General features: G+C 48.1%; 9 protein-coding genes across 9 annotated transcripts; 4 read left to right on the forward strand and 5 right to left on the reverse strand.

Annotated features, from left to right (window-relative positions):
- Positions 1–18: 18 nt before the first annotated feature.
- On the reverse strand, positions 19–805 carry GGS22DRAFT_155359 (uncharacterized protein). The gene is made up of 2 exons (XM_047960199.1): positions 189–805; positions 19–102 (listed from the first exon to the last, which is right to left on the reverse strand). The coding sequence occupies exon 1, from the start codon at positions 781–783 to the stop codon at positions 193–195; it is 591 nt and encodes a 196-aa protein (XP_047822055.1). The 5' UTR covers positions 784–805; the 3' UTR covers positions 19–102; positions 189–192.
- Positions 806–1,586: 781 nt separating this feature from the next.
- Positions 1,587–3,872, forward strand: GGS22DRAFT_155360 (heterokaryon incompatibility protein-domain-containing protein). Its single transcript, XM_047960200.1, has 2 exons — positions 1,587–2,077; positions 2,141–3,872. The coding sequence occupies exons 1-2, from the start codon at positions 1,639–1,641 to the stop codon at positions 3,775–3,777; spliced, it is 2,076 nt and encodes a 691-aa protein (XP_047822056.1). The 5' UTR covers positions 1,587–1,638; the 3' UTR covers positions 3,778–3,872.
- On the reverse strand, positions 3,873–4,749 carry GGS22DRAFT_155363 (uncharacterized protein). The gene is made up of 4 exons (XM_047960201.1): positions 4,533–4,749; positions 4,342–4,475; positions 4,096–4,258; positions 3,873–4,012 (listed from the first exon to the last, which is right to left on the reverse strand). The coding sequence occupies exons 1-4, from the start codon at positions 4,615–4,617 to the stop codon at positions 3,939–3,941; spliced, it is 456 nt and encodes a 151-aa protein (XP_047822057.1). The 5' UTR covers positions 4,618–4,749; the 3' UTR covers positions 3,873–3,938.
- Positions 4,750–5,420: 671 nt separating this feature from the next.
- Positions 5,421–7,467, forward strand: GGS22DRAFT_94886 (FAD-binding domain-containing protein). Its single transcript, XM_047968498.1, has 3 exons — positions 5,421–5,703; positions 5,773–7,239; positions 7,306–7,467. Exons 1-2 carry the CDS (start codon positions 5,518–5,520, stop codon positions 7,210–7,212), a joined length of 1,626 nt encoding a protein of 541 aa, XP_047822058.1. The 5' UTR covers positions 5,421–5,517; the 3' UTR covers positions 7,213–7,239; positions 7,306–7,467.
- GGS22DRAFT_185603 (uncharacterized protein) lies at positions 7,462–7,904 on the reverse strand (the record flags this gene model as incomplete). The annotated part of the gene is made up of 2 exons (XM_047964343.1): positions 7,462–7,586; positions 7,664–7,904. The coding sequence occupies 2 exons, from the start codon at positions 7,902–7,904 to the stop codon at positions 7,462–7,464; spliced, it is 366 nt and encodes a 121-aa protein (XP_047822059.1).
- Positions 7,905–11,038: 3,134 nt separating this feature from the next.
- GGS22DRAFT_94900 (uncharacterized protein) lies at positions 11,039–12,886 on the forward strand. The gene is made up of 3 exons (XM_047968499.1): positions 11,039–11,697; positions 11,763–12,231; positions 12,297–12,886. Exons 1-3 carry the CDS (start codon positions 11,166–11,168, stop codon positions 12,775–12,777), a joined length of 1,482 nt encoding a protein of 493 aa, XP_047822060.1. The 5' UTR covers positions 11,039–11,165; the 3' UTR covers positions 12,778–12,886.
- Positions 12,887–12,960: 74 nt separating this feature from the next.
- On the reverse strand, positions 12,961–15,280 carry GGS22DRAFT_94903 (uncharacterized protein). Its single transcript, XM_047968500.1, has 2 exons — positions 13,307–15,280; positions 12,961–13,244 (listed from the first exon to the last, which is right to left on the reverse strand). Exons 1-2 carry the CDS (start codon positions 15,100–15,102, stop codon positions 13,145–13,147), a joined length of 1,896 nt encoding a protein of 631 aa, XP_047822061.1. The 5' UTR covers positions 15,103–15,280; the 3' UTR covers positions 12,961–13,144.
- Positions 15,281–17,142: 1,862 nt separating this feature from the next.
- GGS22DRAFT_94919 (uncharacterized protein) lies at positions 17,143–18,397 on the forward strand. Its single transcript, XM_047968501.1, has 4 exons — positions 17,143–17,158; positions 17,407–17,625; positions 17,678–18,109; positions 18,167–18,397. The coding sequence occupies exons 2-4, from the start codon at positions 17,508–17,510 to the stop codon at positions 18,298–18,300; spliced, it is 684 nt and encodes a 227-aa protein (XP_047822062.1). The 5' UTR covers positions 17,143–17,158; positions 17,407–17,507; the 3' UTR covers positions 18,301–18,397.
- An 827-nt stretch (positions 18,398–19,224) lies between these two features.
- GGS22DRAFT_94938 (putative NRPS-like enzyme) lies at positions 19,225–23,319 on the reverse strand. Its single transcript, XM_047968502.1, has one exon. The coding sequence runs from the start codon at positions 23,160–23,162 to the stop codon at positions 19,299–19,301; it is 3,864 nt and encodes a 1,287-aa protein (XP_047822063.1). The 5' UTR covers positions 23,163–23,319; the 3' UTR covers positions 19,225–19,298.
- Positions 23,320–25,319: the final 2,000 nt, after the last annotated feature.

A 25,319-nucleotide genomic window follows, 5' to 3' on the forward strand; every position in this document is an offset into this window, starting at 1 on the left:
ACCTTCTCAACCCTTCTACATTTTTTTCTCAATTTGTCACTTACATATATGCATCACGCGAACATAGACGGTAAATCGAACACGATAGAAACTTACCAGTTTGTAGGTACCTAGTATTCAACTCAAAATGATTTTTGAAATAGTAAACATGTCAAGTACTCACCTATACCCATCTTCCATCTATGTAGTAGACTAGGCTCTTTTAAAACGCCAAGAGGGCTTCTTGACGTACAGCGCGCTGTTTCCAAAAGGCTCGCCGGCGATACCCCGTCTACCTAACCTACTAGCAAAATCATAGTATGGATGTTGACCTATACTCGCTCCTGGGATTGGGATAGGGTCATACTCAACCATCATTCTTCTAGTCCGGACAGAATCTATATCCCCTAAAGATACCCTCAAATCCGGGTCTATATCGAGCTCTTCATCTGCGAGTTCGGGCTTCCAATACATAGCTGCGGGTCGCGCAATGTCAGCAACAATCTCTCGGATCGGTATAGGCGCGTTGTGGCTCATTACAAACGTATGTTCGTTGATCATTGTGAACCCATGGGCGCCATGGCCGCCGATAACTTGGAAACCCATTAGGGAAAGGGCCTCTTTGCAGGCAGATGTATAGCCTGGGTCTTGTAGATAGATACCTATCCTTGTAGATGCGTTCTTCTCTTCCAGGGTACGTGCTATTGTCAACGCAATAGCGTGCTCTATTTGATGTGATTTCCTAGATGCACGAGCTGCGACCACGCCTAGACCAAATGCTATGATTTTGTCGATCCAAGGCATGGCTACGGGCTCTAGAGCGCTGATCAGGTTTCTACATCTTTCACTATCTTCCCATTCTCTTATTCTTGTCCGCAATTCATCCACTGCTTGAGCTACTGAGCATGTGGGTAGAGAACTTACAAGACGTTCAGGGCGGAGAGTCAAGAATGCACCTTGTCTCCCTGCTTCGGTAGCGCGTCGTAATCCTCTTTCATCCCCAAATGCCACAGTGTTAAACCACTCGATTCGCCTATCAGTTATACCCTCATACTTACCATCGCCGAAACACTCGTTTCGCACTTTATGACAGGTCCCATCGTGACTTATCAATGAGAAACGTTCGACATTCCTATCGAGTTCCTGCTCAATCCAAATGAGACGTTCGAGGTTGAATAGTTGCTGGCCGTTCGACATTATGATGATTCCTATCGTAATGATGCTGTAGGTAAAATAATTAATACACCAACTCAATAGCTTAGCTTCTATATATATACCTCGCTCAAGGAAGTTATTGTTACTGCACACTACATAGTGTTTACGTACCGGTCTGAAACCCAGACTGAGAAGACAAACGAAGGAAGCATTTAGAGCGAGGATAGGGGATTATGCGCTGCGACAAAATCATAGCATGCATCTAGTGAGGGCTCTCCGCCCGCCGGCCTGCCTGAGCTCTAGGTGCCACCGGGGTAGAGCTCTCATACTATATAGATCTACGCTGAAGCGCGTGTGCCGCGTGGGTGCGGGGGAGCTAACGCCATAGAAATAATAACTCCACCTACTAGGTGCTGAACGACGCATCCTACGCCTTACTAACAACTTACCTAGGTATTTAATTACCCAAGTATAACAAGGAAGTCGTTAGCTAACCCCGAAATAATGAAGCACCTTTGTACGAGGTGCAAAGGGCTCGAACTAGACGACAAAGCCTTAGGCGGCCGCAAAATACTGAACGATGATGGGGAGGGGAGCCTCGAGTTACCGCTCGAGCAACCCGACATTGACGGAGAAGGAAATATTCCGTTGGATTACCAACTTCTCGACAATTCTCCCGAATTTCCAAAGCTGGCCGCGGCTTCTCGGGCAGGATGCGACTTTTGCAGAATACTGAAAGATGCGATTGTCAAGTTCGTAAAGTTCGAGGGAGAACAGGTGTTCGATATCTCAATGGAGTACCGATGGAGTCAAAGTCGAGATGCGAAGCTCGGGTTGACGGGCTTATTTGCAACACTAAAATTGGCAGATCGTGATGTTGCGCTTCGGTATGCGGACTCAAATAGACAGCAGTCACTACGATTTCTCATTGACGGCGAGCCTGGTGGGTGACCCCTCATTATTCCTGCATCTGTAAACATGTTCTATGCCGTCTAAAACCTGACAGGGATATGTTCTCAGTGGCTTAATCTCAGGCCGCCTCTCATTGCCCATGCATTGCACCCTAACAATCTCTCCATGATAGAGGAACAGCTCGACCAGTGCGAGAAGAAGCATAAACACCACATTGGCAGTCAATCCCGTTTTCTACCAACTCGACTTATTGAAATTGGAAATCAAAATTCCCAACCCGAGTTTCGCCTTGTGTTGACAGACTCTCGTATGAAAAGGAAAGCGCCTCGATATGTTGCCCTGAGCTATTGCTGGGGGTCTCGTAGTGATTCAGCGACACAATTCAAGACAGAAAAGATGACGCTCGCGGACAGAATTTCTGGGTTTTCGTTCGACGCAATGACCCGGGTTATGCGCGATGCTGTCACTGTAGCAAGAGCGCTATCTATCTCATACATATGGATCGACGCCCTCTGCATTGTCCAAGACGATCGGGCTGATTGGGAACGGGAATCAGCCACTATGGCAGACGTCTACCGCCAAGCGTACATCACAATATGCACGCCAGGATCCTCCTCCTGCCACCAAGGCTTTCTCGATCGCAAGCCAAAAAGCATCGCCTTTCCTTTTGAGTCCACCATCGATCCAGAGGTAAAGGGTTCATATAATATACGCATAGGTGGACGCGCAACACCGTCCAACTCCATCGCCGAGGGTATGGACTTTACATACGATGAGTTAATCCACGACCATTCATCATGGAGTCAACGCGCCTGGACATTCCAAGAAGGCGTGCTCTCGACACGGACCCTGCACTTCGGGTCATTCGAGCTTTCGTACCAATGCCCAGATCGCGTCCGGTCGGAAGCAGGTCATTCTTCCTATCCCATTGAAACCGACATCGGAATATTCGACGACCTTTCCAACGCCCCGGCCCGCCACGCCATGTGGAATGAGCTTATGAGCCAGTACACGCCCCGCCACCTAACCCACGAGACGGACAGGCTCCCCGCCATCTCCGGTCTTGCCCGGATTATGGGCCATGGTCCCAAGGACTACTACGCGGGACTCTGGAGACAGAGTCTAGTAGTTGATCTCTGTTGGATTAGACACGTAGATGACATTGGTCCAACTGACACTAAAGATGAAATCCTACGCCTCCTCGATGCTAAGCAACCATATGTCGCTCCGTCTTGGAGCTGGGCTGTGCGGAGGCAATCATTCGAGCACCTAATTGATATAAATGATTACAGGGACGAAACGCGGTCGGTCGTCGCATCTACAACGCCGCAAGGGTTAGATCCATTTGGACAGATCAAAGGCAGCTCGCTTACGATACGCGGGATTGTTGTGCCCTTGCCTTCAAACATCGTCCATGATCCACCGCCTGGGGCTCGGCGTTCGTTATTCCACTTCAAGTATGTCTACGAAAAAGACAAGAGGATAGCGCAAGTAAGTTTAGATTGGTGGGTGCAGGACCCCGAGGATAGAACGGAGTTATCGATGTTACTACTTACAAGTCATCTTTACCCCTTTGAAGGCGTGCACCGTCGAGTCCGAGTAGGGTTCGGTATTATATTGCATCCCAGCAGCACTCCGGGGCGGTATGTTAGGGTCGGCGCTTTCACGACAGATAGGCACGGCTTCGGGCTATTCCAGCGCTCAAGTTATCAGACTGTCAAAATATTATGATATGCTTTCTTTTTGCCACGAAATAACGTCGAATGGCATGCTGTGCCGAGCGTATAACTCGGCGTAATTATCTAATCATACACACCAACATAAGTCATAACCTAGTCCGGCGTCTTACCTCTAGACACCCCTTTGACGTGATATGACAAGAAATCCAGATCCTATTTCTTCGCCGCTGCCTTGGCCAGGTCGGCTAGGGCGTCGCGACGCTTGAATTTGGCATCCTGAATGACACCTGTCACGATGTCGTTAGCATGTCAATGTCACAAAATTCAATTGGTCGGAAGGATTAGGTAGGTATTTGAAAAAGATACGTACTCGCATCTGCGTCACTGGAAAAGTTACCGGTCCACTCGACGAAGGTCATGTTTTCAAATTCGCCGGATGTGACAGGATATAAGCGGATGGTGGAGAGGACCGATGAGTAGCTGAGCTCAGGCTTGGCGGTGATTACACTGTAGGTGATATAATGATGGATAGTCTTCGCATACTGTTAGCATTCCATCTATCTCATAATACGGACTTCTGTGAAATAATGAATCAGGTACTAGGTAAGAAACATACGCTGTGCTCCTCTAGCTTCACTTCGAGCTCAGTACCGTCCTTGAAAACCCATTTGACGATAGAGGTTTCGTCACTAGCGCCTTCAACGACATGGCTGGACTTTAAAGCGGTCCAGAACTTGGAGAAGTCTTGGACTGCTGGGTGTTAGAAGGGTATGTGGTTATTGTCGATTGAGTTGTTGCTTGACTTACGCTTGATGAGATGCCAGACGTGGCTGAGGGGCGACTTGACGACGGTAGTCTCCACAACGGAAGTTGAAGTTGGGATGGTCGACATGATGGTTGATGGTTGATGGTTGTTGATTATTGAATGATGTTCTCAGTCTTTTGAAAATTGGAATATGGGATTGAAGTTCAGTCGATATCTAGAGAAGGGGGAAATATGAAAAGGAAAGTTGGGAAGTTGTCTTCTTTTGAAAAGTTAAGAAGTTCAATGTTGATGTCGTTTGTACCTGCAGCAAACGAAGTCATAACGTCACCGCATGAGGGGCATCTACAGCTTACTACCTACAAGAGCTTAGAAGGTGCAGCTGTTTGTGGGTCCCTTTGCCTACAGCACCTTCTACAGCTAGATCATAGGCTAATAGTATAGCTGGGCTGAACTGTCTTAGGCAGATTACTGTAAGCTCTTGCTACATCCCCAGTAGTGAAACACAAGTATCGCATGCAATTTCTTTCGCACATTATGGGTGTCTTAAAAGAGAGGCAATCTTGCTCTACAGCACTTCAATTAAGGGCTGAATCCCTACCTCTTCTTGCCCTCTTCCCCCAACCCCGCACCCAGTTCTATGCGAAGTACCCAAGTACCTACTACAGAATGATTCTTCCATACAATTCTACGTAAGGGCCTATTCTGATTACCCTTACAGAAATATTTCACTCGGTAACCGCGAGATCCCTAACAAGAAGTTCTCAAATGTCGCTATTTGAAGAAGCAACCCTATGCACCTCCTATGCCCTTACAAAATGGGGCGTTCAAGTATTGTAAAATATTTCCTAAATAGGAAAATCCGGTGGAAGCTACAGTGGAGAACAACGGAACCAGTGGGGTCTCGGGACCGGCGTCAAAGACGGGGTAGGAGCCACTGGACGGATATAAACCACCTAAGTACCTCTTCACACTTTTCTCACAGGTCTCAGACACTTCTCCCCACCATATTTTATCGATTCACCAAAAATGATCCTCAAGTTAGCTTTATTTCCCTTAACGCTAGCATTGTTAGCTCTGGTCGATGCTTCAAGTGCCCAAACTTCCAAGTCAACCCCTATTGTCCTACTTAAAGAAAAGGGAATCGCGTCCGATCTGTTGAGTGAAACATCCTCGGGTCTGAAATTCGGTCATGGATGCTTCTGTTCGCTCGCTGTAAGTATGCAGCCCGATTTCTCATAGATAATTGCTTCTGATTGGGCCACTTTCTCATCGTGCTATCAGTGCGATACCCTCACCACCATACTCGGCAAGGATAGATCCGATATTATAGGACAAGAATCTTACGAAACTACCCGATCTAAGTTCTGGTCGCTACAGCAATCAAAGGAAACTAGCCCTCGATGCTTTGCTCATCCGATTAACGCTGAGGAAGTGTCTATTATCGTTTTATTATCCCGAGCCACTAATTGCCCATTCGCTGTCAAGGGCGGTGGTCATGCCGCTTTCAAGGGTGCCTCTAATAGTGATGGCGGTATCACCATCGACTTTGACCGAATGAAGCATGTAATTCCAAATGCTGATACGAAATCAGTAGCGATCGGGCCCGGAAATACCTGGCTCGATGTGTACACTGTTCTAGAAAAGTTCAACCTGACTATGGCGGGCGGGCGCACGGCTACAGTGGGCGTTAGTGGATTGACGCTAGGGGGTGGTCTCTCGTTCTTTAGCGGGCTGTATGGGATGACCTGCGACAACATCATTAATTATGAAATCGTCCTCGGATCAGGCGAGATCATCACCGTCGACTCAAAAACCAACGCCGATTTATTTTGGGCTCTACGAGGCGGCGGAGGCAACTTCGGAGTCGTCACTCAATTTGTTGCCAGCACTTTCAAGCAAGGACCTATGTGGGGAGGTACAGTTGCTTGGGAAATGCACAGCACCAAGGCTACTTTGATCGATGCACTGGTCAGCTATGCGGAGAATGGATCGCAGGAAGATCCAAATTCAGCCCTCATTGTATCTTTTGCGTATATCCAAAACTATCAAGCGTGGCTTTCAGTAGTTATGGCGCACCACTCGGATCCCCAGCCGTCAGGTAGCCACCCGAAGGTTTTTGACGACTTTATGAGCATAGAGAATGAAGTTCAAGGTAGTAAGAGAAATGCGTTCCATTCGAATTTCACCGTGGAGATCGACGATGCTAGCCCGCCCGGTCTGCGCGAGAGCTATTGGACTCTCACGACTCACGTGGATAAACAATTGACCTTAGATCTGCTGGCCATATTCGAGGAAGAAATAATCCCAATTCAGAACCTCACCGAATTTCTCCCTGCGTTCGTATACCAAGTTGTAACGGTCCCTCAGCTCAAAGCGATGACGCGTAATGGTGGTAACGCGCTCGGTATTGATGGCAGCGAGAAACCTCTTTTTTTGATCAACTACTCTGCTAGATGGAAGTTCGATTCAGACGATGCATTGGTTTTGACAGCGATGTCTAATATACTTTCACGGAGTCGAGAATTGGCGCGGGCACGTGGCCTAGATCACCCGTTTCTTTACATGAATTACGCCAGTCAATTCCAGGATCCATTGGGAAGCTACGGAACGGAAAACAAGGCTAGATTAATGAGGATCTCTAGGAAATATGACCCGGATGGTGTGTTTGAGGCCCTGAGTCCTGGGTATTTCAAGTTTAACGGGGCACCCGCACAATTTTAGCTGTCGGGAGGCTTGACCATATAAACAGTAAGCTCCCTAGTCACAGTATCTTGAGGGCCATATCAGAGAGCCTAGCTAACATTATCTAAATAGCTACCTAGTATATTCTATAAAACTATCTGGATTTATGGCTATTGCATGTGTATTTCCCCTTAACGGACCATCTACGCTTTCCACATTGACGTTAATCGAATTCCGTTCAGCCACAATAGAACGGTCCAGTACATTCAAGATTCCCTCTTGACAGCTTTACTGGATTCCTGAGAACGGACACTTCACAAAAGCGCTGATGAATGGAACGCCTGCTTGGACACACTGGTCTACTTCTGCCGAGTATGGAGTGCTGCCACATTCGGCGTCCGTGTAAAGATTGACTTGATAACCGATATATATTAGCCCCGTTTAATTCTTTCTAACTGTAGAAATTGGGATATTGATTTTTGTTACTTACCAAAACAGTCAGGGTAGATAGTGGTCGGCTTGTAACTCAGGATATCCGGAGTGTTGTCGTGTCTATCTAGGGGCTGACATCTCCCGCCGCGTCCAAAGATTGGATCTGCCCAAACAAAAGTTTCGTTACTACAGTCAGGCCCCGAAAAGATCTCGGCAACGGTGTTGTAAAAGTCGGGGTCGCCAGGCCCAGCCGTAACAACAGCAGCCGCAGACAACGCAAGGCTCAGGATTCGAAGCATATTCGGGGCTAAAAGCAATTGTATTTCGATTAAGGCGTCCGTTGGTGTACCTGAAGTGGCAGTAAATCAGCGCTCGTTTTTTATCTCCCCGTCCATGATTTATATAGACTGTCACTGCAGGTTAAGGGCAGTCTTCCTGAAACTTCCATGCCGTCCCTTTCTCAAGATAAGCTGACTGGATCACGAAAGGGGGGCAGGGGTATTTAATGATCTGAGGTAACGAAGTCACCCACAGAGCTTGAAGAAGGGGACCACGCGGTTACCTTAGATAGGCAGGTTCGAAAGGCGAGATTATTGGCCAAGAGCATGGCCCCCTATCTACTGTAGGGCTATATATGGGGGACACAGAAGTGCCAGCACATGACAGAAATCACAAAAACAGGTTATCTTGAGTATCAGCAGAAATCAATACAGGATTAGCCGGCATCATTAACCGGCCGACCTATCCGTTGCTGTGGAAGAGCTCAATGACGTTTATCTTGGCACAATTTGTTTACCATAATGGTTGAATTTAACGAACAAACCAAACAGTCACGCCTAAAACCTGGTGAAGAAACATGCAGCTCGCTTGACAAAATACGTAAGCAAAGTTATAGCAAGTACACACCTGTTCAAATTTGGATTGGTATCACTAGATGAATGTGTCCCAATCTAGAACAATATTAGGTAACTTCTCTATAAATATCTCTTATATAATCCAGAAAGTGACTTTGGCAACATATTAAGGTTAAGAAAGCTTTGAATCCTTTTATCAAACCATTCTGTTGATCATGCGGGTAGGCTCTTAAGGACCTAGGCTAGTAGGCATGTCGTGACTGATAACTCAATGAATATTTTGAATTGTATAAACTTTAACCTCTGCACTTAGATACCTCTATAGAGTTTAATACTTTACACCAATAAGTCATATGGTGGAAGGATATAACCAATCAAAATTTGACAAAGTCAATCCGACATACCCTTTACGGAATCTTTTAACTGTTTCAGCCAATCAGAGTTAGCGAATAGGTACCTAGTTGAAACTCCACTCCAAAGACTCAAGGGTATATAGAACGCCAAATCGTTATGATATAAGAAACTAGAGAATATTCCGTAATATGACCCTCTACTCTCTCACCAATACATTATAGTAAACTAATAAAGGTGGAAGCGATTGCTACTTAATAAAACACGTCAGCTAGGTATCCACTCATAAACTCGTCACTTTGATCGGCATCAACCCCTTTCAATCTCTGAATCACCTCAGTTCTTGAGAACTTAACATAGATGAGTGGATGTTTCTATGGTATCTTATTTCTATCATCGATAGCTAATACCCGCAAGGAATGATCTAAGCTCCGGTGATTCTTATTGAGCAAGACATATAGCATAAGAAGGCTCTGATCCGGTAACAATCAACTGCTAACCCAAATGGCCGGGTTGGTACGGCGGTGCTTACAATCGATGAAATTGCTATGGCTCTGACATCCCAGGTGAGCTCTCGCTTGGCGGTTCGATTCCCTCGGCGGCCCAATTACTTTTTTCTTTTTCAAGTCGACCAGTCCCTTTTTCTTTTTCTTTTTTTAAAAAACTCATCTCGAAAATCGAACATCGTGCTTCTCTCCATTCATGCCTACCTAGGTACCTACCTTACAGAAATAAGAGACTGCCTTAGAATATTTTCAAACAGGCGCATATTAGAAGGCTCCTAGGAGGTATACCATCTCTTGCGATATTGGCCGCATGCCAACAACGTGCAACTACGTATACTGGGTAGCTGCCGATCTCGATGAAAAAAAAAATTTTAAAAAGAAGAAAATAAAATCTTATTGACAATGCCAATTATTATTTCTATCAATCGAATGATTTTATGGCCAAAACTATCAAAAATCCTGCGTCGGCCAACTTATCTCCTACTTCGCAAGTGTTATATCAAGTGACAGAGCCATAGACTAGGGGCTTGGCGGGTCTGCATATATCCGACCAATAACGGTGACTTTTCGGAGATTCACGCTGATAACCACCTAGGATAAAACCCGAACGTTTCCCGATGCGCAGAAGGCATAGATGGCTGCTTTAGTTATCACCACAGGAACAGCAAGTCAAATATCTAGACGAGTTGTGGCTGCGAGAACGGAAGTGAAACTATCGCGACACCAACCTTTCTCTCATATGCGATGACTGAAATGTAAAAAATTCATCTGCCAGAAGCAACGCAACCCATTCCAGCAATGTTCGGCTTTGATACAATAACTATCGGGTTATCAATGGTTTCAAATATTCATACCTAAGTTACGTGCTAGGGGTGTTTTCTAAAGAGAGCGTCTAGAAGACATAGGTCAGTAATGTATAAAACCCGAGGCATCACCTATGTAAATCGCAGGATAGCAGTCTTTAGTTACCTACCTAGGTAAGCCCAACCCTTCTAATCACGAGACAAAAGTAGGTATCTCCAACCACATCGTATACCCGATAGAACATACCAAGGTAGATACTTGCTTTGCCTCTTATCGTCTAGCTTGCATAGGTAGCTGTAACCCAAAAAGGAGCGAGAGAAGCAAACCTTGCATGAAGTAAATCTAACCGAAGACCTGACATCTTACATTCCCTTTATAGAAAATCCAAGGTCCAATATATTGGAATAAAGCCACTTCCCGTTCGGCATAGATTGCTGTTAGTCATATGTCGTAACGTTGTGAATAATGGTTTCCGGGATGGTGGGCGCAGTGCTACAGTGCTATACAGCGAGACGAGACCTGTGACTGCCCCAGCAATATCTATAAAACAAGGGGGATATGCGGGGTGGACCGCGTAGATCTCAAATGTGGTACGCAGCCCAGCGCCTGGTTATCTCGCTGTAGATGCACGATGATGGGTGCTCTATACGCTAGTATTATCAGTAACCACTCACGGCATTGGTGTTATCATCCGGACACTAGCGCCGCCATAAGCAGCCATCTAGGCACTGGGCAATCTCCAACGCTGCTTCAACTGAGATCTACTAACACATATCAACTGGGGTTATAAAGCCCAATTGCTCTGCAGATGATCCGGCAATGCTTATCGTGTACTGCTTCACGTTCCGAGGTGCGGAGGCCGTTATCGGTTTTCGTAGGTATATTCATATATTGCCTTTCCTTTAACCTCATCGTTGAATGTGCCGACGATACGAATGAAGGGGCATCTTATGAGTGGTGATAGCGTTGGTGGAACATTCATGACATTCGCATAGGACCGACCTCCTGCCATTTGTATCGATATTGTATTTAACTAATATCCAACATGTCTTCATCTACCGTTATTTGGTTAGCATCGGGCATCATCTTATCCCTAATCACTTTTCTCGCTCTCAACCGATCTCAGAAAGATGTAGTACTTAGGAGGTTAGGGCTGGGAGGGCGCAATGCGTCGCGCCCGAGTACGCCGTTGCTAGAGAAGCAGGTCTCTTCGAAGCCACTTGCCTCATCCACAACAGACCTCCTATTGACATTACCACCATCGCCACGAGGACAACTGAAAATAATGATGGAGAAAATGTCTCCTGCGCAACGAAAAGCTCTGGGCGACTTATCGTTTAATACGAACACATTCACAAACTCTCTTCTGAAGTTCGATGAGGACTACCGAACCGCCGACGACTCGAAGTATTGCTACACCGGCTTTTCGGTGAAAGAGATCAAAGCGCTAGGGGATTTTCCAGACTATTCGACGCTCTCTGAGGTCCCGATGCCTAAGCCATACTTAGAATTCGACATTAACAAGGCCAAGCCGCGGCCGTATCGCCCATTCAGATGGGCATACCATCAGACGATGTGTAAGCAACCCATACCACAGAACTCCCCCTATACTAGGATGCAAAATGCTAATAACTTGTGATAGCATTGACTAAACTCGAGACCGACTGGTGGCTAGAGCTAGAATCAACCTACAAGCAGCGCATCGCCCAGCGCAAGGCACTATTCGCCGAACACGGATCCGCCGTTCTGCAATCACTCCCCGGCTCGGAGCTCGCGTGTAAGGAGCTCATGGAGATGGTAATACAGTTCCTTTGCGCGCGGTATCCGCAATACTTCGTCCTATCCGCGGATAAGTCACGACTCGAGAACAAGATCCTCGGCACCGTATCCATGATCAAGGAGAAGCACCCCCTCCTCATCCTACTAGACAACGTGCCCGAAGACTTCGGCATGGTCCTACGGGACCCGGAGTCCGGATACTATGCCTTCCGCGCCGGTTTGATCTGCTCGGCTCTGGGCTGGAACGTCGGGAGTAAGATTGGGATGAAGCTGCACGAGATCCATACGCCGATCCCGGATTACAAGGAGAAGATGCAGTTTAGCATGGACCGGTAAGGCGCCCCTTTCTAGAAAAAAAGAAACTCATCTTACGGTCACATTCCTAACATCGACATAGATATTTCTCCAAAATGCCCGCCAACAAGCCGATCCAGCGCGGCTCCTGGGGCCTCGAAGTAGACCAGCCGCTGTACATGCCGCCCGGCGACCCGCACGCCAGCTACCGGGACTCGCAAGACACGACGCTAACACGGGACCGGATCCATCTCCGCGTAGACTGGCAGACGCTGCGGCGGCTCCCGCTATCAGGAGCCGTGGTCTTCAATTTCAAAGCGCTGTTCACGCCGATCGAAGAATTCCGAGACGAGCCGTACGTGCCGAGTTTGATCCTGAAGGTGTTGAAGGAGGGCAAGGAGAATCTCATGAAATACAAGAACACCTGGCACACGGAGCACATCGTGATCCCGACGCTGGAGGAGTTCGCGAAGGAGCAGATTGAGAAAGGGTTGGTTGAGAAGGATTGGGAGCCTAAGACTTTGGATGATAGCCCTTGGTTTCCCGGGTGGCAGGAGAAATGGCATAGGCAGCAGGGTTTTTAGGACGCTGGTGGGGAAAATGATGATTAGTGTAGTGTATCCAATATTATCAACAGTGGTATAAAGACTTTTGATTCTCCGTACAAGGTATCTAGGTGATCCGACTATTGCTCCAGCTTTATTCAATCTCATATATATACAGTTGAATATATAAGGCTTTATATCGGGAGTCCCCGTCTAATTTGGCGCGTGGTTTCCCGTCCGCCGTTCGATTGAAGCAATGTTGATACACCGAGAAGTTGAATTCGAGCATATCGCCATGACCCATGCATCATACGCCCCGTCCACCCAAAAATGCAGGCCGGGCCTCCCCAAAACGCCAGAGGTCATTCTTTATAATCCGGGCCCCATGCTATCGTTCTTTTTTTTCTCATGTCATGTAGTACTTGGGTCCTTCGCCGCCTTGAGGCACAGCCCAGTTAATGTCCTGATTGGGTGCCTTAATGTCGCATGTCTTGCAATGGATGCAGCTACGGGCGTGTTAGTACAGGGCTTATTGGATAAGTGACTAGCGAAAAGTAAGGGTACTCACTTTTGAGAATTGATCTGGAATCTCACGCCAAGTGGCTTCGATTCGTCTTCGACATATTCGTAAACGCCTGCAGGGCAGAAGCGGTTTTCGACACCTTTATATTTAGGCCATGTTTCTTGAGTGTGAGCATCCCAGTCCTTAACCTGGAGATGAACGGGTTGGTCTTCCTCGTGGTTTGTCCCCGTCCTGGAGACACTTGTCAAGATGTCAAAGGAGATCTTCCCATCTGGTTTCGGATATTCGATCTTAGGGTATGAGTCGGCGCTCTTGGTAGCACCATAATCGGTATGTCTGTGCTTGAGAGTCCATGGAACATGGCCCTTAAGAATGAATGCCTCTAGACCGGAGTACATGACACCACCAAGAGTTCCTAAAGGAGTTTGGAATGAGGGCCGCATGTTTCGAACCTCCTTCAACTCCTTCCAGACACTAGATTTCCGGAGAGAATCTTCGTAGTTGTATAAAAAGACGGTCTCTTCGCTGCCTTCCGCAAGTGCCGTCCAAGCAGCCTCAGCGGCTAGCATGCCTGTCCTCATAGCGTTATGAGTGCCCTTGACTTGCGGAACGTTGACGAAGCCAGCAGAATCCCCGATCAATGCGCCACCAGGAAAAGCGACCTTGGGGATTGATTGGAATCCACCCTCGCTAAGAGCCCTCGCACCATAGGAAATGCACTTGCCACCTTCCAAGACAGATCTATATAATGGGTGTTGCTTCATCTTCTGAAACTCACCATATGGCGACAACCACGGGTTCTTATAATCTAGGGCTACAACGATCCCTATACTAACAAGGTTATCTCCGAAATGATATAGCCATCCACCACCATACGTATCTAGGGATAGGGGGTAGCCCATAGAATGGACGACTTCGCCTTTTCGGAACTTTTCTGGTTGAATTTCCCAAACTTCTTTCACTCCTAGACCGTAAGTTTGGTGTTGGCTATCTCTTCTTAGGTCGAACTTCTTGACGACTTGTTTGGTCAAACTGCCGTGGCATCCTTCAGCGAAAAGGGTAACTCGGGCATGAAACTCCATGCCTCTCTCAAAGCTATCCTTTGGTTTCCCGTCTCGTCCTATGCCAAGATCATTTGTCGCAACACCAAGAACCGATCCGTCGGGCTTGTAAATCACCTCGGATGCGGCGAACCCGGGGTATACCTCTACGCCGATCTCCTCCGCCCGCTCTCCCAGCCACTTTGTGAATTGGTTTAAGCTGACGATATAATTGCCATGGTTGTGCATCTGTGGTGGGGCCGGTAAAGGTATCGCGCTGCCCTTGGTCAAAAACCTCATCTTGTCTCCTGTTGCTGCCGTCGCATGTTCGAATCGGTTCTCGTTCGCTTCGTCAAGCCAGTCGGGGAATAGCTCCTTAACCGCAACCGGATTTATGACAGCCCCAGACAGAATATGTGCGCCAATTTCACCTGCCTTCTCTAACAACAGAACTCTGAAATCTTCATTTCCGTTCTCATTGGCGAGTTGTTTCAAACGTATTGCAGCGCTCAGCCCCGCAGGACCTCCGCCGATAATGCATACATCAACCTCATCGCTCTCCCGCTCCACAGTCTTGGGATCGAAGCTATCGTCGGTCGTAGCGGAATATCTCGGACGGGTTGTACTAAAGGGTCGAAGGGTCGAACAGGCAAGGGGAGGAAATGTCGTGACTGCACATCTTGGTCGGTTTGGGGTTATCGGGGAAGAGTATGAAACTATGCACGCCCCCTTGGGGATTTTTGGTCGAATTGACGTAACCCTGCGCTGCGCGAAAGTACGAAGCGGTACCGACGCAGACATTGTAAGGCTTCTCTCTACCTAGGCTGTCTATTTTTGGGAGGATGAGGGTTTCTTAATTGACAGTATGGACTCTTCACCGTATTCTAGACGCCATAGGCATTACGAGAGTGACTCGAAGTCGGTTATCAATGGTCAATTCGTGATTCGTGGTTCGAAAACCAAAAATGGTTATGATGACATCAAACTTTGGTACAAGGGTTAAAAAGTAATTTTGCACCTGCAAATATTTGACCGACCTACCGAGGCTACTCGTCACTATTGGTCCAAAACTTTAACAAAGACCGTTGCAAACCGCGTCCGGAGTTTTCCATGAGCCAATCATCTTCCTATGATTAGGAAGCTCTCTAAGAATGTGTGGCTTCAATAGCTTTTGTGGCTGGGCTAGAGGCTTAAAGCAGAGAAACCTTGAAATCCATGTGATGGAATGTGGGGGCTTACTTTGCTGCCCTTGGTCCTACCGGCCGAGATTTAGAGGTCAAGATAGAGTGAAGATTCCAGCGGGGAATTCTCCACTCGTCCTACCTAGGTCCCCCATAAGTCCCCCATAAGGTCCCTCCACTGTTCCCGAGGTCATTCATCCCGCTTCTTGTCGGTTACACTTCTGATCTGATCCACTGTTCAAATATCATACTCCATTCGCAACGAGTTGACAGTATGTATCAAGTTTTAATCACGCAATAGTCGCTCAAAGCGCCTATCACTGCCACCCGTCAATGTTGTCATTGTTATCAGTCGATAAAAGCGATTCGCATTGATGGATTCTCGCAATGATTCTCACGATTGCTCCCAAGGGACAGAAATAGCATCGCATCATCATGGGAAAGCGATCATTTTTATGCTATGATTTTCCTTGGCTTGATCGCCGGCGAAGCTTTTTTTCGCATGGCAGACGCGAAATGAGGATCTCCGGTTACCCCTATGCAGCAGCAAACAACAAGAATTGGTTTCTCTGCCCGGTTCCCACGCTGTCGGCTGTTACCTCACGATGCTGCACACACAGACGCGGTCCTGGCGTGTTTCCCGCGGGAGTGCCGCAGCGGTGATCGACGCTATTTTTATGAACCAGACAATGTCGAATTCAACACCGGTCGATTCTATCACTCGACTAGATGCTGGCTAGATGCTGGCTAGATGTTCTTTGTGTTTCTAGGAGTGCTAATACCACCGACTAGAAACGCCGTAGGCGCTTATGTTAACACTTTCAAAGTTTCTGATGTAGCTCAATCCGATCCATCATGTTTGGATTCAGACTAAAGACACAGCCACCTTCGCTCTGGTCTTCTGGGCTTCTAGGCTTTCTAGGCTATCAACCAAGCCAATGCGCGACCTGTTCGATGCTTCGGGGCTTCCTAAATAGGAATCGTCTTCGGGCGGGACTCCTGGTTGCAACCGGGAAAGTAAGAACCCACCGATGGCGAGCTCTCAACCTAGCGTATCGTATGACGAGCTAAGCCCGCAGCTCGTCAAGTTAAAGTTGTTCTCATCAACTCAGCTCTGCTGCCTGCTCTCACGTGATCGAGCGATTGCTGGGAAGATTTCCTGTTCTGTGTCCTAACAGTGTCTGAGGCTCGTTTGATCTCCCCTGTCTCACGTTACAGGCTCCGTTGCCGAGAAATTTGAGAGCCTCAAAGCGCCCACCCTGTCCCCACGCTTTCTTGGCATCTCAAGTTTCAAACTTTTATGATCCTCAAGGATCTCCTAATTGATCTTCCTAGTGTTACTACGAATCTGGGATATCAGATCTGCGTTATTTTCAACGGTCTCTGTATGATCTGCCCAGCTGGTGATCTTATTCTACTTTATTCTACCTCCCCCATGTTTTGAGTGGGACGGAAAGTCTTCTCGACGTGTTTGGTATAGGTGGGTCTTCAACCTCCTCGATCCAATCAGAATCTCGTTTGCAGGTTTTGTTCCCTGTGTTTCTTGATATTCCAATGTCTTGACCTGTGGTACCGATGCCAAGATTCCATGTTTGCAGGCATACTTTTGCTGCTATGGGGTAGATGAGAGTTGGGATGTTACCGTCTATCACAAGAACCTTGCGCTACTATACTAGGTAAGTTAGATAGGATATTCGATGTCAGGATATTCAAAGTTCATCGAAACTTGAATGCATTTCATTTCACCATAAATGTCTCGACTTCCCGGCCGTTCTATTTCGATTTATTTCTTTCTCTTCACACATCCACAATAATCCCAATCGTCAACCCTTTCTTTCTTGGTTGTTTCTTGTTCGAAGAGGTACGTCTAACTATAATGCCAAGCCTTTCGGATTCTCGACTCGATAGCTAACTATTACTATAGCTGTGCTCATACCTTCTTTACTGTACTATTTCGTCACTTGACAACTTACTTTCGACCACTCCTTATTTTCTGTAAAGTGTCTGGATATACACTCTTTCAACATGAAGAACTTCGGAGCTATTTTGTTGACCCTGGCCGCCGCTGCCTCTTTCGGAGCTGCGCTGCCCACCCAGCCCGGTCAGGGGGCTATCGCAGCCCGCGGCGATGCGCATGGCTTTGGTATATACTGATTTTCTCAACAGATCCACAATGATGCTAATACGATTTATAGCCCTTGATGTCAGATTCCCCAAGAAGAACAAGAACAAGGGTGCCGCCGCCGCTGCCAACAACGGAACTGCTGCTGCTGTCGACGCTAATGCTGCCGCCAACGGAACTGCCAACGCTGGACAGGATGCTGCTACCGGCAAGAAGGGCAAGAAGGCTAAGGCTGCTGCTGCTAAGGCCGCCGCCGAGGAGGCTGCTGCCGCGGATGCCGCTGCCGCCCAAGGTGGTGATGCTGCCGCTGCAGCTGGACAGGACGCCGCCGCCGGACAAAACGCTAATGCTAAGGCCGGAAAGGGACAGAAGGCTGCGAAGGGTGCTGCTGCTCAGAACGGGACCGCTACGGCTACTCAGGGCGCGAATGCAAAGGGCGCCGCCGCTGGTGCTGATGCCAACCAAGGTGCCGCTGCTCAACAAGGCGCGACACAACAGCAAGGCGGTAATGCACTCACCGACCTTGTCGGCAACCTTCTTGGCGGTAATGCTAACAACGCAGACGCTCTATCAGGTCTTCTCGGCGGACTCACAGGCGGCAACGCTGCTGGCGCCAAGCAAGGTGCTGGTGCTCAGCAAGGCGCTGGTGCTCAGCAGGGTGGTCTAGCTGGTCTCCTGTCCGGACTCCTTAAATAAGCGTTTCTCAAATGCTTCTACCTAATCCGATAACGACGGATACCACTGTAAATAATAGGGCATAGACGGGAAAGGGTTTATTTAATGTTTCTTCCCCCAGCCTCCGCGGGAAAGCTCCAACGCGGCGGCTTCGGGGATCATGACGGAGCGGCTTATTCGGAATTCTCTTCTAGCTAGTCTAGATTTGTCATGTTTATGAGGGAAGTGTACTATACAGACACGGCTGCGGGAAACTTGGGATTGTACATCTTTTTTTAAGGCGTCGGGGAAGCCGGTTCAAAAGCCCTTCCGGTCCCGCGCCTTGTTCGCAGAACTTTTCGAGCGAGTACGCCAATTGAGAGTTGTGGATGTGGGAACTTTTTATCTTCTGTGTTTTTGAGTGAAGTGTGAGATGATGAACTAGTAAATTATGCTATAACACCATTTCCGGGTGTCTATTGCAAGGTATGAATGTATGAATTGTCTTATACTGCGAGCTTTCTGTCTAAAATGAAGATAGTGATATCGTAAACATCATTAATTGAGAGATCAATCATTTCATCATGAGCTTCAATAACCCATCTTCGTCTACCTTCAAGTTGAATAGTACACTAAAACCACCCACTGATCATTACTCTTCATCACACGAACGCTCCAACGCTCCCACATCTCCCAAGTCTAATCCATTACCACCTAGGGCACTTTCCAATTCCCATCTACCATCCCCCTTTTCCACCCCAGCCTCTAACATAGCCACATACACTAGCGCAGTCACGATTGCCTATCTACAATCCATGCAAGCCGCTAAGATATCCATCCCCAGACACTATCCGTTCCACCAAAGCCATCGTTTACTCGACCAAGAAATTTAGGACAGTAAGGAAACGGTAACAGGAAGTGTTACAAGATGATCTTTTTCTCGTCTGACGAACTTTCGTTTTTTAACTCTTGTCGTCCGAACTCATTCGCACTTGACACAGCGCATTGCCCACCACCTCATCTCTTCATGTTGTTGCTCGTTAGATCGGCTCGTCTCTTGGCTCGATCAACACCTCGTTCACAGCGACGTGACTCGGCTGTTTAACCGCGTAGACAATCGCGCCCGCGACCTCCTCAGGGCTGAGGACCTTAGCACCGGTAGGCTCGCCGTATTTCTTGATAGCCTCAGCATCCGTCGATATGCCCAACAAGTCCGTGGCGGTGTTCCCCGGCTGAACAGACGTGACGCGCAGGCCCGACCCAGCGGTCTCGAGACGCAGGCTTTGAAGCGTAGCTTCGACGAAAAACTTGCTGGCGGAGTACACCCCGAGTCCAGGGAACACCTTGCGCCCGGCGTCCGACGAGATAGCGATGATATGTCCGGACCCGCGGGACAGCATGCCGGGAACGGTTGACGCGAGACAGTACATCAGGCCTTTGCAGTTGACGTCGACGGTGCGCTCCCACTCATCCATGTGCACGTTGGCCATCATGGTGTAGTACATGACACCCGCGCAGCAGACGAGAATATCGATCGACCCGAGCTCTTCCGTCGCTTTCTGCATGAGCGATTCCACTTGTTTCTTATCTGTGACATCTGTCTTGTGAACCAGGACTTTACTTCCGAAGCTGGTGATTTTATTTTTGAGGGTCTCGAGGGCTTCGGTGCGACGTGCGGCGATTGCTACGTGTGCGCCTTCTCTCGCCAGAGCGGCGGCGACAGCAGCTCCGATACCCGATGACGCTCCTGTAACAACTGCAACTTTTCCAGCAAGCGGGCCTCGGTTCGAGAGTTTCGCGACTCCGTTGATGTGGCTGCGTCGTGGCGGACGCGGTAGCCAACCCCGCGCGCAGAAATGACGGGTATATGTCTCAAATAATTTACTATCGATTTTGGGGCGTTGGAGACCGGTCTTAAGAAGAACGGGTTCCGTCGCAGGATCCTTTAGGACAGTGACCCATTTCAAAAAGTCGACGGTAGGCATGCCGCGGCGAAGGATGTCAACAGTAAAGATGTTATCTCCCTTGCTAGACCCTCTCTGCTCATCCCATAGAGAAACCCATTCGTCCCATCCAAGTGTCTTCGTCGGGTACCCCAGTTGATCAAGTATGCCGAATATTTCTTTTGTAGGTACTGGGGACGGGTCACCCAAATGGAATACACGTTGGTCTGTGTCCACAACATCGGCAAGAGAAGTGATGGCTTTACTGACGAAATCGACTGGAGTCATTTCCGCATACCAGCCCTCAATGTCTGGAGCATGTCCTAGTTGAAGCGACTCCACAATTAACGCGTTCAGAAGATCGTAAGTATTTGTAGAGCCGGACGTGCTGTGACCGCTGATGGTTCCTGGTCGGTATATCCTCGCCGGCAACCCACGTCTGGCAGCCTCAAGAACAAGTTGTTCCGCCACCCACTTCGTTTGACCATATCCATCAAGCAATTTCTCCGGCACTTCATCTACGTCCAGCATAACATCCTCAGACCATCCTTCAACCGAAGGCGGTAGCACACCATTCGTAGAGATATGGTGTACAGTTGCGCCGCTCTTGCTTGCCAGGCGCAGAATCTCTCTCGTTCCGAAGACGTTGGCTCCCTGCATAGCGGCGTAAGGGTAAACAAGATTAACCGTAGCAGCAGAGTGGATAATGACCTGCACGCGAGCAGCCAATTCCTCGAAGCTTTCGGGGGAGAGACCAAACCGCTTCCGAGCCAAGTTTGCCGGTAGAACTTCAATACGATCCAGAATCGAGTCATCCCAAAGACCTAGATCGAGGAGATTCTTTCGAATCCGGGCGAGTCCAGCAGAGTAGTTTCCGTTCCCTAGATCCACAAATCTAACAAGACATATGATCTTTGCAGATGTATTTTCTAGGATAGTGCTAAGCAAGAAAGCTCCTAAGAACCCAGTTGTCCCAGTCAGTAAAACTGTATCTGCATCACTCAGGCGTTGCATCTTAACCAGGGAAGGCTTTATCTCTGGTGGAAGAATAGAATCGGCACGTAGAACAGCGGGTAGATCAGCTTGGACGGCTGCGGTATGTCCATCTCGCGCCTGACAAACAACCTCAAGATGCCCCTTAAGCGTCGGGTTTCCAGCAAGGCGACCAAGAGGCACCGGGAAACCGTAAGCACCTGTCAGCTTCGTCACGAGGTCGACAAGTGCTAAGGAATGACCACCCAAATCGAAAAAGTCGTGCTCTTGTGTCATTACAGATTTGTAGGGGATATTAAGGGCTGCGGCCCACATCTTTGCTATATCCTCGATAGTAATCTTCTGGTTATGATCACCATTTTGACCGGGTCCCAATGATGCTTTAGGACTCCGTGACCTAGTTGGCGAAGGCAGACGTTTGAGATCGACTTTTCCTGATACCTCGTGGGTAGGTAAACTGTCTAATTCTACCCAAAGGGCCGGTATCATGTAATGAGCTAGATGTTCTGAGAGAGCACGTCGCGCAACCGGACTAAACCCTGCCTCGTCGATTTTCACAGCCATTCGATCGGTAGACTCTTCATCGTCAGGGACGATGTAAGCAAGAAGTTGACGGTCAAGGCCGTCGCCGTGGGAGACCACAGCGCAGCTGCGGACTGCAAGATGTTTTATAATTGCGTTCTCGACGGCCGGTGGTTGCACGCTATAACCCCTGATTTTGATCATCGCTCCTACACGACCGGTGATTTCGAGGAGCCCTGATGGAAGTATTCGTGCTGTGTCTCCGGTTCTATACATTCGCGAGCCAGGGGTTGAATCAAAGGGATCGTCGTTGAAGGCCTTCGCAGTTGCTTCAGGAAGGTTAAGATATCCACGTGCTAGGAGATTCCCGCCAACAAATAGCTCGCCACTAACACCTATCTCAACCCTTTTCCCCTCTTCATCGAGGATGTACGTATGCTCCAGGTCCAAAGGAGGGCCTACCGGAACGACACGATCTTCATCATTAATCATCTCCCTTATATCGCCGCATGCAATCTCGTGAGTTTCACTTGCGCTATAGCAATTCAGTAATCGTGCGTTCGGAAGTGCCTTTAGACCGCGGCGAGCCAAATCAGTCGTTACAACTTCACCATTCAACCAGACAGTACGCAAATTTGGGACGCGCGACCCGAGTTGTGAATGTCGAGAAAGTACTGTTGCCAGTAACGTTGGTGTCATGAGGGTTTCCGTGATGTTCTTCGAACGGAGCAACTCGACAAGAGCAACAGGATCGTAACTCGTCTCATCCGGAACAGTAACGACCGTTGCTCCCCGTAATAAGGGGCGCAATATTTCCCAGACGAAGAAAACATTGCAGGCCACACGGTCACCTGGCTTGAGGTCATTTATACCAAATCGCAGGTCGTATGATAGAACAGCTGCTCTGTGAGGATTTGAAATTCCTTTCGGTTTTCCAGTCGTGCCGGATGAATAAGAAACAAAGGCAAGTTTTTCCAAATCATCTTCCGAGGGTAACTCGGGCAGCGTCTTCGATGAACCATTCAGTAGAGCAACTTCGTCTTTATTCGCAGCCTCATCGTCTAGGATGATTAAAGGGGTCTCAGACTTGATCTTGCCAGCATGTGCTGTATGAGTTATGACCACAGCAGGTCGAGCATCTTCAATTACGTCGGCTAGAAGACTTGGGGGATACGCCAGCTCGAGGACTAGGAAAGCTCCACCAGCACGAAGTGCGGCAAGGCAAGAAATGACATAATCCGCGCTCCGTCCGAGTAAAACACCAACAAGGGCATCTCGACCAACACCGTCATGACGCAGACGAGTAGCGAGCGACTCAACCTTACGATCAAGTTCAGCGTACGTTAACGCCGTAGGCCCATCTTCTAGAGCAATGGCATCGGGTGTGGCCTTGACCTGGTGGAGGAAAAGAGCGGATAGGTCTTTGCTGGTATCAATGATAGTCATCTTCCCCCTTTTTTCAGCCAACCAAACTTGTTACGGGAACTAAAACGCCGAGCTCAAGACGAAGAGACTGGTCGTTTAAACTATCACACGCTCTTAAAGATTGACACGTGACTACTTGATATCAAGCAACGTGGCTAAATGAAGGGCTAGAGAAGCTAAAGAACTCCACGTCCGTAAATTCTGGGTCGACGGGGTGCACGCTAGATAGCTCCTTGGATCGGACCACCTGTAAAACGTGGAGGACGGGAGGTAAAAGGGGGATGAAAGGGATATCTCTGGAGGTGTGGAGAGAAAGTGGCTGACGTTTATCTGCGGCTAGAGAAAGGACAATGCCGTAAACGGAGGTTCGTGGGACTGTCCGTGTATCGTCAGAAGTCTAATGGAAGCCGGCAGAATGAAAAGCAGGTACCAATGCCACACAACGATGTAACTAGCGGTGACGGGTGTTGCTCTAACCCTTTTCAACGGACAGATCCTAAGAACCAGAGATAGGGACAGAAAACGCATAGGATGGATCCAAGATACATATACAAATACACACCGACATGTCTATTCTTGATTAAGACTGCGGTGCTGGTCCAGTCCTAAGTCGCCAGGTTGCCATTGTCGCCCATTGTTGCCCATTGTCGCCTCAACCGGCGGCTGCCCACGTTTCTGTGCGAATAAGCTTCCCTCCGATGACAAGTTATCTTGGTCGATACGTAATGGCAATGTAATGGATCAACCTTGGGATTTACTTAGCTGAGATAGTATAGACCAATTCGCCTCACAGCTACCAGCTTTTGGTAATAAGTTATACTAAACGTGGTTGCGTGGTTGCGTGGGTAGGCCGATTGGCGATTGGCGATTGGGGATCTCAACAGGAACAGGGATGTTCAGGGCTAAGAGGCACCAATTTTCCCAAGCGATCCCAAGCGAATGGTGAGTGGGTAAGACAATTCCACAAGATAGGAAAGTCTGGATTTCTTGGGTTGCTAAACCTAGATTTTAGTATGTAACAATACATACCAGGTAACATCATTGATGTATTAGTCTAGAAAACCTAGGAAGCCTCAGAGCCCGTCCGAGTGGAAGATGGGAAGCTGCCCCCACACCGATCACGTCATCACTTTCTTTTCCCAATAATAGGCTCCCGAATTCTCCCCACCCGGCTTTCCAAATGCCGGAGGCCGTGAAATACCTGACCTCGATCGGTCCAAGTCGGAGCTTGGCTGGTCACACTTAGACCTTGCAACATCGCCGGTTTCATTCATTATCGAAGTAATTATCTCTGTCCTCTTATATGCGACTGTTGGCATTTCATCATATAAATAAAACTACGCTCGCTTTAAGTAAGAATCGGACTTATCGGATAAAACTTGAAATCAACTAGATACCTGGTGTATGATATAACGGATACATTTCAGTGTCATTACTAGGCATTTGGCTCGATACCTATCTTACAAGCTATGCATTTGGTGTTGCGTTGCAGAGCCTCGCATACGAATTATAGCTAGAGTGGGATGCCGATTTATGCTAGCTTGAGGGACACTGCGACGAAAGTAACGTCGTTATCCTTTTGAATCCCAGTAATATCAATACGGAGCAAAATTAGGGGAATCTCTACGCTTGGAGATCATGATGAATACGCACTCAACATGCAGTGAGGAAATACTATTCTACCTACAGCTGCAGCCTAAATATACTTGCTAGATAAAAGTAACTGGTATGATATTAAGGGCCTAGTTAACTAACTTGTTTAGAAGAGGGTGAGTGATATCGTACGGGCTGCAAAGCGGCGAGGGTGTAGAGTGGGGAGAAGATATCGGGTATTTTATTGTTACTATCGCAATGGCAATTATTGACCATAAGACAGATCGATCGAATAGTCGAGGTAGATAATGCTCGTTGAAATAACCTTACCAATATGTAGGTAAGCAATTAGGAATTGATCGTAGGACAAGGTATCTATTTGATACCCATTTGCATGAGGCTCTTTGACACTCGAGACACTAAGCGACTTGAGATATTGATCGACATGGAGCGCCACAAGAGACTCATGGGACCAACTGCATTAATAAGCAGACAAATACCTAGTGCCTACACTGCTACAAAGCTGTAACTGGGTTGTTCGCGCTTCAAAGAGTCGCTAGGTTGAAAAAAGAGGTGAGATCGCAA

This window comes from Annulohypoxylon maeteangense, assembly GCF_022496945.1.
Source record: "Annulohypoxylon maeteangense strain CBS 123835 unplaced genomic scaffold GGS22scaffold_3, whole genome shotgun sequence".
Taxonomy (NCBI): Eukaryota; Fungi; Ascomycota; class Sordariomycetes; order Xylariales; family Hypoxylaceae; genus Annulohypoxylon; species Annulohypoxylon maeteangense.

Bases quoted from the DNA above. Each gene is read 5' to 3' on its own strand.
- GGS22DRAFT_155359 (XM_047960199.1), bottom strand. From the start codon at position 783: ATGCCTTGGATCGACAAAATCATAGCATTTGGTCTAGGCGTGGTCGCA.
- GGS22DRAFT_155360 (XM_047960200.1), top strand. From the start codon at position 1,639: ATGAAGCACCTTTGTACGAGGTGCAAAGGGCTCGAACTAGACGACAAA. The intron at 2,078-2,140 runs GTGGGTGACCCC...AAAACCTGACAG, and splicing joins TCTCATTGACGGCGAGCCTG to GGATATGTTCTCAGTGGCTT.
- GGS22DRAFT_155363 (XM_047960201.1), bottom strand. From the start codon at position 4,617: ATGTCGACCATCCCAACTTCAACTTCCGTTGTGGAGACTACCGTCGTC. The intron at 4,476-4,532 runs GTAAGTCAAGCA...AACACCCAGCAG, and splicing joins CGTCTGGCATCTCATCAAGC to TCCAAGACTTCTCCAAGTTC. The intron at 4,013-4,095 runs GTACGTATCTTT...ACATCGTGACAG, and splicing joins TTCCAGTGACGCAGATGCGA to GTGTCATTCAGGATGCCAAA.
- GGS22DRAFT_94886 (XM_047968498.1), top strand. From the start codon at position 5,518: ATGATCCTCAAGTTAGCTTTATTTCCCTTAACGCTAGCATTGTTAGCT. The intron at 5,704-5,772 runs GTAAGTATGCAG...TCGTGCTATCAG, and splicing joins GATGCTTCTGTTCGCTCGCT to TGCGATACCCTCACCACCAT.
- GGS22DRAFT_94900 (XM_047968499.1), top strand. From the start codon at position 11,166: ATGTCTTCATCTACCGTTATTTGGTTAGCATCGGGCATCATCTTATCC. The intron at 11,698-11,762 runs GTAAGCAACCCA...AACTTGTGATAG, and splicing joins GGCATACCATCAGACGATGT to CATTGACTAAACTCGAGACC. The intron at 12,232-12,296 runs GTAAGGCGCCCC...ACATCGACATAG, and splicing joins ATGCAGTTTAGCATGGACCG to ATATTTCTCCAAAATGCCCG.
- GGS22DRAFT_94903 (XM_047968500.1), bottom strand. From the start codon at position 15,102: ATGTCTGCGTCGGTACCGCTTCGTACTTTCGCGCAGCGCAGGGTTACG. The intron at 13,245-13,306 runs GTGAGTACCCTT...ACACGCCCGTAG, and splicing joins TTCCAGATCAATTCTCAAAA to CTGCATCCATTGCAAGACAT.
- GGS22DRAFT_94919 (XM_047968501.1), top strand. From the start codon at position 17,508: ATGAAGAACTTCGGAGCTATTTTGTTGACCCTGGCCGCCGCTGCCTCT. The intron at 17,626-17,677 runs GTATATACTGAT...TACGATTTATAG, and splicing joins CGGCGATGCGCATGGCTTTG to CCCTTGATGTCAGATTCCCC. The intron at 18,110-18,166 runs GTAATGCACTCA...CTAACAACGCAG, and splicing joins CGCGACACAACAGCAAGGCG to ACGCTCTATCAGGTCTTCTC.
- GGS22DRAFT_94938 (XM_047968502.1), bottom strand. From the start codon at position 23,162: ATGACTATCATTGATACCAGCAAAGACCTATCCGCTCTTTTCCTCCAC.